This window comes from Spermophilus citellus (assembly GCF_964194105.1).
Source record: "Spermophilus citellus genome assembly, chromosome: 8".
NCBI lineage: Eukaryota > Metazoa > Chordata > Mammalia > Rodentia > Sciuridae > Spermophilus > Spermophilus citellus.
The window spans coordinates 29,995,815-30,008,501 of NC_138189.1; the positions used below are offsets into that span (position 1 = coordinate 29,995,815).

Here is a 12,687-nt window from a genome sequence, read left to right on the forward strand (position 1 = left end):
AGGATAGATCCTGTTTTAGTTAAGAGTCCTATAAAATCAAGATGAATAGATATTTTAAAGGTCATCTGATTCAGCCAGTCACCTCTTGGAACACTCTTTGCAAACTTACCACTCAAAAAGTGATCTTCTAGCTATGTGGAAATACTTACAACAGGAGGTGAGGACGACAGGGTTAAGAAAGTTTTATGAGAGCAGCAGGAACATCTTTAACTTCAGGAGTAGTTCTAACCTTGGAGGAAAGAAAATTCCCAGAACAGCCCCCTCAGCCTTCCACCTCAGCTGTAAGGAGCATTCCCCAGGGAGAATGCGGATGTATAGCCATCTTGGTTCCTTATCCCAGTTCTGACTTTCATTATGGTGTGGGCACTCTTTGGTTGTGGAGTCCCATCCACAGGTTCCTCTAAAATTTGCCTGGTTTGATATATGTGAGTGAAGAACATTTCAAAATCACAGGGCAGAGGCTGGAGGAAAGTTTCTGTGTTATTTGCCTCATTGATAGAGACTATCATTTCTTTTGGACAGTTGATTTGTGTCTCTTTTATGCTGCTTGTGATCCTTGAGCTTAAATTAATTAATCTAGCTATGACGTATCAGAGATGGAGAACACACTGCCCTCTGAAATAGCCCAGTCTATCTCTGGAACATTCTCATTAAGAGAAGGTTTCAAGGCGGGGCATGGTGGCACATGCCTGTAATCCCAGCAGTTTAAAAGGCTGAGTCAGGAGGATCAAGAGTTCAAAACCAGCCTCAGCAACTTAGAGAGGCCCTAAGCAATTCAGTGAGACCCTGTCTCTAAATAAAATATTTCCAAAAAAGGACCGGGGAATGTAGCTAAGTGGTTAAGCACCCCTGTGTTCAATCCTTGGTGCCCCCCCCCAACAAAAAAAGGGTATCATTATTTTGAACCAAAATCTTTCTGTAGCTTATAAGTATTGATCATAATTCTACTTTTTTTTAAAGTCAGAAAAACAAATTTCCTTCTTGTGTTTTATAATAACTTTTCAATTCTGAAAACCTCCCTCATCCCCAGTGACTCATTTGTCTAGAATAAACATCCTTTTCTCTTGGCCATTCCCTCAAATTCTCGTGCTCAGTAGGCCCAGAGATTTTTAGAGAATTTGGAGATATAAGGATTTGGAATAAGGCTGCATGCTCTTTTGCCCACTTAACCGCTGAGGAACAATACAGGTTGACTAGGAAAAGTGACAGGTTCAATTGCTCTTTAAGCTGTAGAGTATTAGGAGTCTACATGCCTTCTAGGGGCCCATAAAACCAATATCCATGTATCCTAATTTCCTTGAATCACTGAACCTTAGAAGATGTGCCTAATGCAGTATGTCTGTCAGGGGAAACTAAAGCAATCCTACATTGATACTGCTTTAGCAATAGACTGTGAAGTATCTCCTTAACCAAAATAAGAATTATAGTTGACACCTCAAAGAAAGAAAACTACAGACCAATATCTCTTATGAACCTAGATGCAAAAATCCTCAATAAAATTCTGGCGAATCGAATACAAAAACACATCAAAAAAATTGTGCACCATGATCAAGTAGGATTCATCCCTGGGATGCAAGGATGGTTCAATATACGGAAATCAATAAATGTTATTCACCACATCAATAGACTTAAAGATAAGAAGCATATGATCATCTCGATAGACGCAGAGAAAGCATTCGACAAAGTACAGCATCCCTTTATGTTCAAAACATTAGAAAAACTAGGGATAACAGGAACTTACCTTGACATTATAAAAGCTATCTATGCTAAGCCTCAGGCTAGCATCATTCTGAATGGACAAAAGTTAAAGGCATTCCCTCTAAAATCTGGAACAAGACAGGGATGCCCTCTATCACCACTTCTATTCAATATAGTTCTCGAAACACTGGCCAGAGCAATTAGACAGACGAAAGAAATTAAAGGCATAAAGATAGGAAAAGAAGAACTTAAATTATCACTATTTGCAGATGACATGATTCTATACCTAGCAGACCCAAAAGGGTCTACAAAGAAACTACTAGAACTAATAAATGAATTCAGCAAAGTGGCAGGATATAAAATCAACACACATAAATCAAAGACATTTCTGTATATCAGCAACAAAACTTCTGAAACGGAAATGAGGAAAAACACTCCATTCACAATATCCTCAAAAAAAATAAAATACTTGGGAATCAACCTAACAAAAGAGGTGAAAGATTTATACAATGAAAACTACAGAACCCTAAAGAGAGAAGTAGAAGAAGATCTTAGAAGATGGAAAAATGTACCCTGTTCATGGATAGGCAGAACTAACATCATCAAAATGGCGATATTACCAAAAGTTCTCTATAGGTTTAATGCAATGCCAATCAAAATCCCAACGGCATTTCTTGTAGAAATAGATAAAGCAATCATGAAATTCATATGGAAAAATAAAAGACCCAGAATAGCAAAAGCAATTCTAAACAGGAAGTGTGAATCAGGCGGTATAGCAATACCAGATTTCAAACTATATTACAGAGCAATAGTGACAAAAACAGCATGGTACTGGTACCAAAACAGGCAGGTGGACCAATGGTATAGAATAGAGGACACAGAGACTAATCCACAAAGTTACAACTATCTTATATTTGATAAAGGAGCTAAAAGCATGCAATGGAGGAAGGATAGCATCTTCAACAAATGGTGTTGGGAAAACTGGAAATCCATATGCAACAAAATGAAACTGAATCCCTTTCTCTCGCCATGCACAAAAGTTAACTCAAAATGGATCAAGGAGCTTGATATCAAATCAGAGACTCTGCGTCTGATAGAAGAAAAAGTTGGCTCCGATCTACATATTGTGGGGTCGGGCTCCAAATTCCTTAATAGGACACCCATAGCACAAGAGTTAATAACAAGAATCAACAAATGGGACTTACTTAAACTAAAAAGTTTTTTCTCAGCAAGAGAAACAATAAGAGAGGTAAATAGGGAGCCTACATCCTGGGAACAAATTTTTACTCCTCACACTTCAGATAGAGCCCTAATATCCAGAGTATACAAAGAACTCAAAAAATTAGACAATAAGATAACAAATAACCCAATCAACAAATGGGCCAAGGACCTGAACAGACACTTCTCAGAGGAGGATATACAATCAATCAACAAGTACATGAAAAAATGCTCACCATCTCTAGCAGTCAGAGAAATGCAAATCAAAACCACCCTAAGATACCATCTCACTCCAGTAAGATTGGCAGCCACTATGAAGTCAAACAACAACAAGTGCTGGCGAGGATGTGGAGAAAAGGGTACACTTGTACATTGCTGGTGGGACTGCCAATTGGTGCGGCCAATTTGGAAAGCAGTTTGGAGATTCCTGGGAAAGATGGGAATGGAACCACCATTTAACCCTGCTATTGCCCTTCTCGGACTATTCCCTGAAGACCTTAAAAGAGCATGCTACAGGGATACTGCCACATCGATGTTCATAGCAGCACAATTCACAATAGCTAGACTGTGGAACCAACCCAGATGCCCTTCAATAGATGAATGGATAAAAAAAATGTGGCATCTATACACAATGGAGTACTATGCAGCAATAAAAAATGACAAAATCATAGAATTTGCAGGGAAATGGATGGCACTAGAGCAGATTATGCTTAGTGAAGCTAGCCAATCCCTAAAAAACAAATACCAAATGTCTTCTTTGATATAATGAGAGCAAGTATGAACAGAGCAGGGAGGAAGAGCAGGAAGAAAAGATTAACATTAAACAGAGACATGAGATGGGAGGGAAAGGGAGAGAAAAGGGAAATTGCATGGAAATGAAGGGAGCCCCTCATTGCTATACAAAATTACATATAAGAGGTTGTGAGGGGAATGGGAAAATAAACAAGGAGAGAAATGAATTACAGTAGATGGGGTAGAGAGAGAAGATGGGAGGGGAGGGGAGGGGGGATAGTAGGGGATAGGAAAGGTAGCAGAATACAACAATTACTAATAGGGCATTATGTAAAATTGTGGATGTGTAACCGACGTGATTCTGCAATCTGCATTTGGGGTAAAATTGGGGGTTCATAACCCACTTCAATCTAATGTATGAAATATGATATGTCAAGAGCTTTGTAATGTTGTGAACAACCAATAAAAAATAAATAAATAAATAAAAGAATTATAGTTATTTTTATAAGACTTTCTCTAATTGAAGTGAAGTAAGTAATATGAACCATCATTATTACAAAACCAGAGATCTCTTTGCTCTATAATAATATCCAGTAAACTGCATCTTGAATTCCAAGTTCACTGTTTTTTCAATCTTCTGTATTTGAGAGTGATGTGATATCAGTCTATCACTGGGGTGCAGGAGTCGTGTACACTATCAGGTCTGGGTAGGTGGTGAGAGCCCCAAACGACACAATTTTTATTTGTTCTAATTGGTTATGCCCTATATTTGGACTGATTATGGCCTCCTTTAGAGTTTTGGAAAATAATATCCCAAATAAACAAAACTGATTTTGATCACTTAATTTTCAAAGAGGAAGGAATACAGGCTTTGCAGGAAAATAAGAATTAGAACTGTGCTCTTAGTGACATATACTTGGTATTGGATTCTCCACATTTTGCATTCATTCTTATGACAGCCCTGTGTGGTAGGAACTGTTACTCCTGTTTTACAGAAGAGGAACTGAGGTGTCGAAATGTTACAAAACTTGTCAGTTGCTCATTGGTGGCAGAGTGAAGTACAAATCCGGGTTCTGGCTCCAGGCATGTGCTTTAACCCCCTCATTGAACCACCTCTCACCAGACCTCGGGACAAAACCAGGCTGTGCTACTTACATGCCTGAAACTGGGCAAGTCACTGTGCCTCTCTGAGCTACCATTTTTCTATCTATGAAATGCAGTTTCTTAGCAGAATTGATTTGGGGTTAGAGATAATAGGTACTAAGTGCCTGGTACACATAGATATTAAATAAAGCTATTGATTTCCAGTTGTTCGCCTATTTTTTTTCTCCCTCTGCTAGAATATTCTCCTATAAAAGTAAAAAAAAAATGTAATTTGGTGCTAACTTTTCTATATCATATGTATAAAAAGGATGTGTTAAAACACATGCTCTTTTTGTGTCTTTAGGGATTTTGTAGATACCTGGAAGAGCAGTTCAGTGACCTGAAGCAGAGGGGCATTGTTATCAGCTTTGACGCCCGAGCTCATCCATCCAGTGGAGGGAGCAGCAGAAGGTACTGTGACATTTTTTAGGAAATAGTCTTTTGATAGTTTATAGTTTTATTTTTATTTAACATTTCAGTAGCTTGACTTTAAATACATTCATTAGCTACATTGCTTAACAATAAAAGTGATGAGTAAAGTCTCTTTGCAACTTTTGAAAATTCTGGCTCCAGATTTGGGTTAAGAAAATAAATGACTTTGACAATTTAGAAAGTAATCTGTATCTAAGAGGAAGAAAAATTTTCAAGTGGCAATATTATTTCTCCCTCTTGCTTGCTTGCTTTTATGTATATTTTTTTCTTCCATTGTTCACAAGCCTCATGGTCCACTTCCCATTCTTGAACACCCGTCTCAGGCTGCATTTTTATAACATTCCCTAATCAGTGGGACTCTCTTCCGTAGCCGTAGTGAATAATGATGATAGTAGTGATGATAGGAATAGCAGTCATCATTTCGAGTGCTGGTTGTGCACCAGGCTTTCATGTATTTACTCTTTGAATCCTCACAACAACCTGGAAGGTACTTATGAGATCTCTTGGTCTCCTTGGGGGATTGGTCCCAAGACCCCTTCAGATACCAGAACCTATGGATGTTCTATAAAATGATGGAGTATTTGCATATACTTATGCACCACCTCCCATATACGTTAAATGAACTCTCCATTACTACAATACCTAATCAATGTCAATGCTATGTAAGTAGTAGTAATACTGCATCATCTGGGGAATAATAACAAGAATGAAAGTCTGCAGGTGTTCAGTACAAACACAGCCATGCCAGGCCTCATCATGTAGCCCGTGTAAGCAACATCATGACATTTTCAATTCACAGTCATTGAAATCTTTCCCCCATGTGACAACTAAAAATGTCTCCATTTCAGATGTCCTGTGGTGGGTGGAATTACTATTCCTCGATAGGTGTTTGTGGAGTCCTTAATGAAGCAGAATCAAAAGAACAGGGCAGCAGGGACCCTGACAGCTGTTGCTTTTAAGTTGACACATGCTCAGATGCTGAGTGACCATTGGACGTGCGGCACATTGCCTGGCCCTTCTTGGCTTTAGTCTCATTTCTGTAAAACAGTGGAATGGAATGAGATGACTTGTAAGGCTTTACTACTCCATGCCAAAGTAAATATTTGGGAGAAACATTTTCCTTGCTCCTTCTGCTGTGTGCAGCCTAAAGAAGGGTTCCAAGTCCATTTACTTCACCCACAGCCCTGACGACCGAATTTCCTTTTCTTCCTCATCCCTGTGTTTCTAGGTTTGCGCGACTTGCTGCAACCACCTTCATCAGCCAGGGGATTCCTGTGCACCTCTTTTCTGGTATAACCCCAACGCCCTTTGTGGTAAGCACCATTTCCTTTTCTAATTTCCTGTCACAGGATCCAGGATGGGACTTGGCTGAATTTTAGTCTTCAGTGCTGTTGGGATTCAGGTATTTCAGTGACGGAATTGCACCTCTTCTTTTATCAGGCCACCTATTTTATCTCCAGGAAAGTTTACCCAAATCCTAATAATCTTCTAGTATTCAACACTGGATTCATCAGAGTTGATTTTTTTTTTTTTTTTAGGTGTGATTTTCCTTTTGCTTGCATTCTAATAATATTTTAGTAAGTAAGCAAAATGGTTTTTGTTTGTCTGGTTTTTAATTTGGTGTAGATCTTTTTCCCCACTATCATAATAAGGAAACTTTTTGGGTCTTGAATCTGAATTCACTTCAAACCCTGTCTTATTTTTTTTTTATTTTAAATTTATTTATTTATTTCTAATTTGTTGTACATGACAGCAGAATGTCAAACCCTGACTTATCATGAATATTTTTGACAAGATGGTGTACAAATGAAATACCAGTCCCGTGTGGATTTGAATGGAATCCTTAATGAAGCAGAATCTAAAGAACGGGGCACCAGGGACTGGGAGAGCTGTTGCTTTTAAGTAGACAGAACCATCAGCTGGCAGCTGGAAGTTTGCTGGGGCCCCTTTGGCTGTGGCTCTCAACACAGAACTATAAGAGCTGAGCCAGATGCTGAGAGTATTTTCTTAGAACTCGCGGTTGGATGCAGTTTCTTGCATCGGGTAGAAATGTGAGTGTGTTCGTGCAGAAGTAAGTCTGCTCATTTGTGTTTGCTGTCTCCAGGACACTGACAGATAGCTGCAGCACCTCCTGGGTTGTAAATAACCCACCCAACAGACACTTGGTATTTCACATCCAGATGTTGTTCACGTTTTGTTGTTTGATGGGAAAATTATACTTCATTAAACATCCTAATTATCTTCTGTAGCAAGTGTTAGTAACTATTATTTTTGTATCAGGCATAAAATAAATGAGTGTCTCCTGTTCGTTTCCCTGATTATGGAGTAGTTCTGACCTTTTCTTCATACCAGGACATCTGAGGGATGTGACATAACTTCTGAGAGCAGACAAATGCAGTGACTCTTGTTGGGAAGGTGGAGGGGACAGATGATTCGAACCTCAGCTTGCCTGTGGGTAGTCCATCTCATTTGCAGCCATAGAGGGTATCATCCAACCCCTCTCCTTTAGTTTGGAAGTAGTCTTGTAAAGAAGGAGCAACATTGAAATGGAAGGGAGGGCTGTTTAGCCCTGGGGTGAGAGAGAAATGAGCAACCTGTAAGGGCACTGTCCGTTTCCTCAGCCTCTCCCTTAAAAGCAAATGAGAAAGAGGAGGAGAAGGAAATCACTTGGAGGGAATAAAATGAATATTTGAACTTATGTCCTGAGCAAAAGCTTTAGAAGAATATGGAACGGAGCTTTAGGTGAACTTTTTTTTTTTGGGGGGGGATACTGGGGATTTATCACTGAGCTGCATCCCCAGACCACCCCACCCCCCTGCACTTTTAAAAATATTTTATTGAGACACAGGGTCTTACTAAGTTGCTTAGGGCCTCTGTAATTTGCTGAGGCTGGCTTTGAACTTGTGATCATCCTGCCTCAGCCTTCCAAGCCACTGGTATTACAGGTGTGCACCACCGTGCCTAGCCTAGACCATCTTTTCTTAGAAGAGTTTTCTAGCTCTACCAAATAGAAGGTGGAAAGAGAAGGCAGATCCTAGGAAAGTACTTAACTTTCTTTTTAGGACACACATCCTGGGATTTGGGGCAGCCAGTTAGTTCCTAATCCATCTAGTTCCAAGCCAGTTAGTTCTAGTTGGAAGGGGGGGGGGACCTTGCGTACACTGTTTGGGTATAGAACAAAAATATCAAGTGATACATTCTGATACTTACATTTATTAAATGGGGACTAAATTGGCACAAGTAATATATGATATGCATTTTTAAGTCTGTTGAATTTTTTATTAAAAACTGTTCTCGTCTCCTGTACTCTTATAGCCCTACACAGTATCACATTTGAAGCTTTGCGCTGGAATCATGATCACTGCCTCCCACAATCCAAAGCAGGATAATGGCTATAAGGTGGGTTTTTCTCTTCCCCTCATTGTCCTTTATCAGAATCCTGAACCCACGCTGTTCTGGCACTGAGGTGATGGCTCCTCTGTCTGCATTAACCCTCACCCTCCCGAATACATTCCTCGGCTTCTCTAGGTTTATTGGGACAACGGAGCCCAGATCATCTCTCCTCATGATAAAGGGATTTCTCAAGCTATTGAAGAAAACCTTGAGCCCTGGCCTCAAGCTTGGAATGACTCCTTAATTGATGACAATCTCCTCCTTCACAACCCCAGTGCCTCCATCAATACTAGCTACTTTGAAGACCTTAAAAAATACTGTTTTCACAGGTAAGTGGATTGTGTCTTCACTGACCTTAAGAGAGTTAAGTCAATACAATTCATCAAATTCTATCAATTTCCACTAAGTTGTTCTCTTGAGTTGCTGCATATCCTATAGCTGTATCCTGTGGGTCAGGGGTTGTCAACTTTTATTAAAGGGACAGATAGTAAATACTCTCAGGCTGTGCAGGATACCCGGACTCTCTCAGCTACTCCATATCACTGAGGGAGGAAGCACGCTGCAGACGTCCTTTCAGGGAAGCAGTGCAAATGTGACTGTGTTCCCCAACACTTACAAAATCAGGTGGCCAGCCACCCACAGGCCATAGTCTATTGAGCTGTGATGTAGGTGTGATGTACATGTACATGCATGTGTACAAATATATGTGTGTGTACACATATATATACAAACAAATAGGTACAGTGAACTTTAGACACAGGGTCAGGACATAGACTAACACAGGAAGGTGCCCACAGCAAACTGGGTGGTAAAAGTCACAGAACAAGCTACACATATACTATATTGTATTTATGATTTTGAAATACCCATGTATGCATTCATATATACACAGAAATTTTCTCTAAATATATATATATATATATATATATATATATATATATATATCATACATACATATATATGTATGTGTGTGTGTGTGTGTGTGTATATACACACACACACACATTTGAAAACTTGCAAAAGAGTTTCACGAAGGAAATACTGACATTTTTATTATCCTTAGAGAAATTTTCTGTGCATAGGCAAGCATATACACATGTATTTCAAAATTATAAATAGCAATATAGTATGTGCTTAGCTTGTTCTGTAACTTTTGCCACCCAGTTATTTTTGCTGTGGGCACTTTTCTGTGTTAGTCCCAGTCTATCCTGACCTTGTGTTCTCAAGGTCATTGCACCCATTCATTTAGCCCTGTAACACAAACTCAATCATTTTAGTTGCTAAGCAATGTAGCTGGGTGGCAGTATTCTCCTTCATTAGTGTGCTGTATTCTCCCTCAGCAAGGAATCACTGCTTTAAGAAGCTGAATCCCTGGGTTATCTCTAATATTATACTTTTTGGACATCTGGGTGTGGTGGCTGCAGTGCAGGATGTGGCCCCCTAATCCCATCTGAGGGGAGCAGCCAGACGGTAGAAAGTCACCCTTAGCTGTGACATGTGGGTCCAAGTTGCCAATTATAGCAATATTTTTCTCCCTGAGGGAAAACTGTCAGTTTCTAACTTTTGGTCTTTGTTTCCCTGGTGAATAACCAAGCAAAAGGCATCTGTGAACCTTACCTCTGACCCGCGGATGCAACTTCACAGAGTTTACAGTGTTTTGTTACTCCAGGTAGCATGAAGTGAACCTCGGTACATATTGCTTGTGTGTGTGTGTGTGTGTGTGTGTGTGTGTGTGTGTATCCGTGTATCCATCAAATAACTTTCTGAGGCCAGCCTGGGCAACTCAGTGAGACTTTATCTCAAAATAAAATTTAAAAAGTTCTGGTAGTAAATCAATCCAATATCCGCCCCCCAACACACACACACACACACACACACAATTGTACATGCATTACAAAGTTGATAGTTAACAAAAAGCTCTTCAAAAATGTGATAGCAGTTGACAATTCCACCAACAGTATATGTTAAAAGTATATGACCCCATAGAATCTCTTTTTTCTTGATTTGCTAGTTAGGAGTGATATCACTTGTATTTGCATTCTTTTATGAATAAACTATTTATTTATTAATCTATATTTTCTGTGTATTTGTTGATATTTTGTACTTGGAAAGCTGTTTTGTTTATAAAGAAAGCTAGTTTTCTGTTGTTATTTTCGGAATTTTTTTTCCTTTTTTTTTTTTGTGGTGCTGGGGATCATCCCAGGTCCTCGCAAGTTATCTACCACTGAGATACATTTTCAGCTCTGGAATTTTCTATTGAAATTTTTTGTTGAACTTTAAAAATATTTTTTGTTAATATTATATCTATCTGGGCTGGGGATGTGGCTCAAGCGGTAGCACGCTCGCCTGGCATGCGTGCGGCCCGGGTTCGATCCTCAGCACCACATACAAACAAAGATGCTGTGTCCGCCGATAACTAAAAAATAAATATTAAAAAATTCTCTCTCTCTCTCTCTCTCCTCTCACTCTATCTTTAAAAAAAATATTATATCTATCTTCTAATATATAGCTTCTGAGTTTTATGTCATACTTTGAGAAAAAGACTTTCTCCACACCAAGATTATAAGAGAGTCTCCTTATTTTTTCCTATAATTTTTGAGTTTACATTTTATAATATTGAGTCTTTGAGTCATTGGTGATTTTTAATTTTGTATGGGATTTGAAATAGAAAAGTAGCTGTGGTTTTTGTTTTTATTTTTCTTTTCTGAAAGGTTTGCAGTTATACAAGCCATAAATTGAAAAATGCATCTTTTTTTGGATGGATTGGAAATGTCAATTCTAGGAATCATTTTCCAATATTAATTGAGTGCTTGTTATCTACAGGTAATTGTTGTAGTTCCTTCACTTACAATCTCATTTTAATTCTCCCAGCAAAGTGTAAAAGTAGATTCTGGTCTTTTTGCAGGGTTATAGATGAGAGAGCTGAGACACAGATGGGTTAAGCAATACCCAGCATTCACACAGCTTAGAAGTGGCAGAACTCCAGGATTTAATTCAGAGTCTCACTCCAGAGCACTTTAACCACTAAACCCTACTGCTTCTCATTCATACACTTTTCCCAGTTGAAACTTAATTAGCTTCTAGACTCTTTGTTATGTTCTTCTTTTTCTTTTTACGTTGTCAATGGAATTTTATTTTATTTATTGATACATGGTGCTGAGAATCAAACCCAGTGCCTCACACATGCTAGGCAAGCGCTATGCCACTGAGCCACACCCCTAGCCCTGTTCTGTTCTTTTAATCTGCCTTTTATATCTAGTGCCAAACTGTTTAATTACTATAGCTTTGTAATGTACTTTAATATCCAAAAGTTTTTTTCAGCTTTGTTCTCCCTGATCTTTGCATACTTCTTTTTCCAGATGCATTTTTTTAAGTATATGCTTATTTTAAACCACCGTCCTTTTAGAGAAAACCTTTATTCATTGCCAAAACAAAACAAACAGATAATAACTTAAGCTTCTAGCAGTCTGAACATTGGAAGTTGTCAACTTCTCTGAAACTTCTGCAAATTTTTATTTTTATTTTTTTAGTTATTCTATCTCTATTGAATTTCTAGGTCATGACACTGTCAAACAGGATTGTTACTTGGCAAAGAAAAAGGTTTTATTTTTTTACATTTTTGCATATGGCATAATTCATCACAACTTGTTGAAAGAGAAGTTTTAAAGTCATTTCTGAAGCAAATAAAGAATATATGGAGCCCCTGATCCCAGCTCAGGCACTGCTGTGATCAGCACTCATGGGATCAACTGTGTGTCTCGTCCTGGAAAATGAGCTGAGCAACTTTCTTGTGTCTTCCTCTGAATGTGAAAGCTGTACTATAGAATATAATAGTCAGAAAGTAGTCAGATTTGCTGAAAATAACTATAGAGTAAAATTTAAATTTGTGTATGTCTCGGGGAGATATATGTGTATAGGGAGAGAGTAGATGAGTTTGGGTTCTTTTTTTAAATCAAAGTGGAGAGTTGTTCACTTTTCTTGTACATCCTAAAAAATTGCATTAATTTCTTACATTCTGAAGAATAAGGCTCCTTGGTATTTGGCAAACCTTCCAGAGAGTCATATCTGTAG

General features: G+C 38.6%; 1 protein-coding gene across 3 annotated transcripts in view; it reads left to right on the forward strand.

Moving 5' to 3' along the window:
- The window catches only part of PGM2 (phosphoglucomutase 2), a 51,239-nt gene that overhangs the window by 5,569 nt on the left and 32,983 nt on the right, over nt 1-12,687 (forward strand). For all 3 annotated transcript variants that reach the window (XR_014023192.1, XM_081303215.1, XM_081303214.1), the window contains exons 3-6: nt 5,096-5,202; nt 6,452-6,536; nt 8,539-8,622; nt 8,752-8,945. Coding sequence is in view for 2 of the 3 variants with exons in the window: in XM_081303215.1 (XP_081159341.1) it covers nt 5,096-5,202; nt 6,452-6,536; nt 8,539-8,622; nt 8,752-8,945 (470 nt within the window). In the remaining variant the exon portion in view is untranslated. The remainder of the gene's footprint in view (nt 1-5,095; nt 5,203-6,451; nt 6,537-8,538; nt 8,623-8,751; nt 8,946-12,687) is intronic.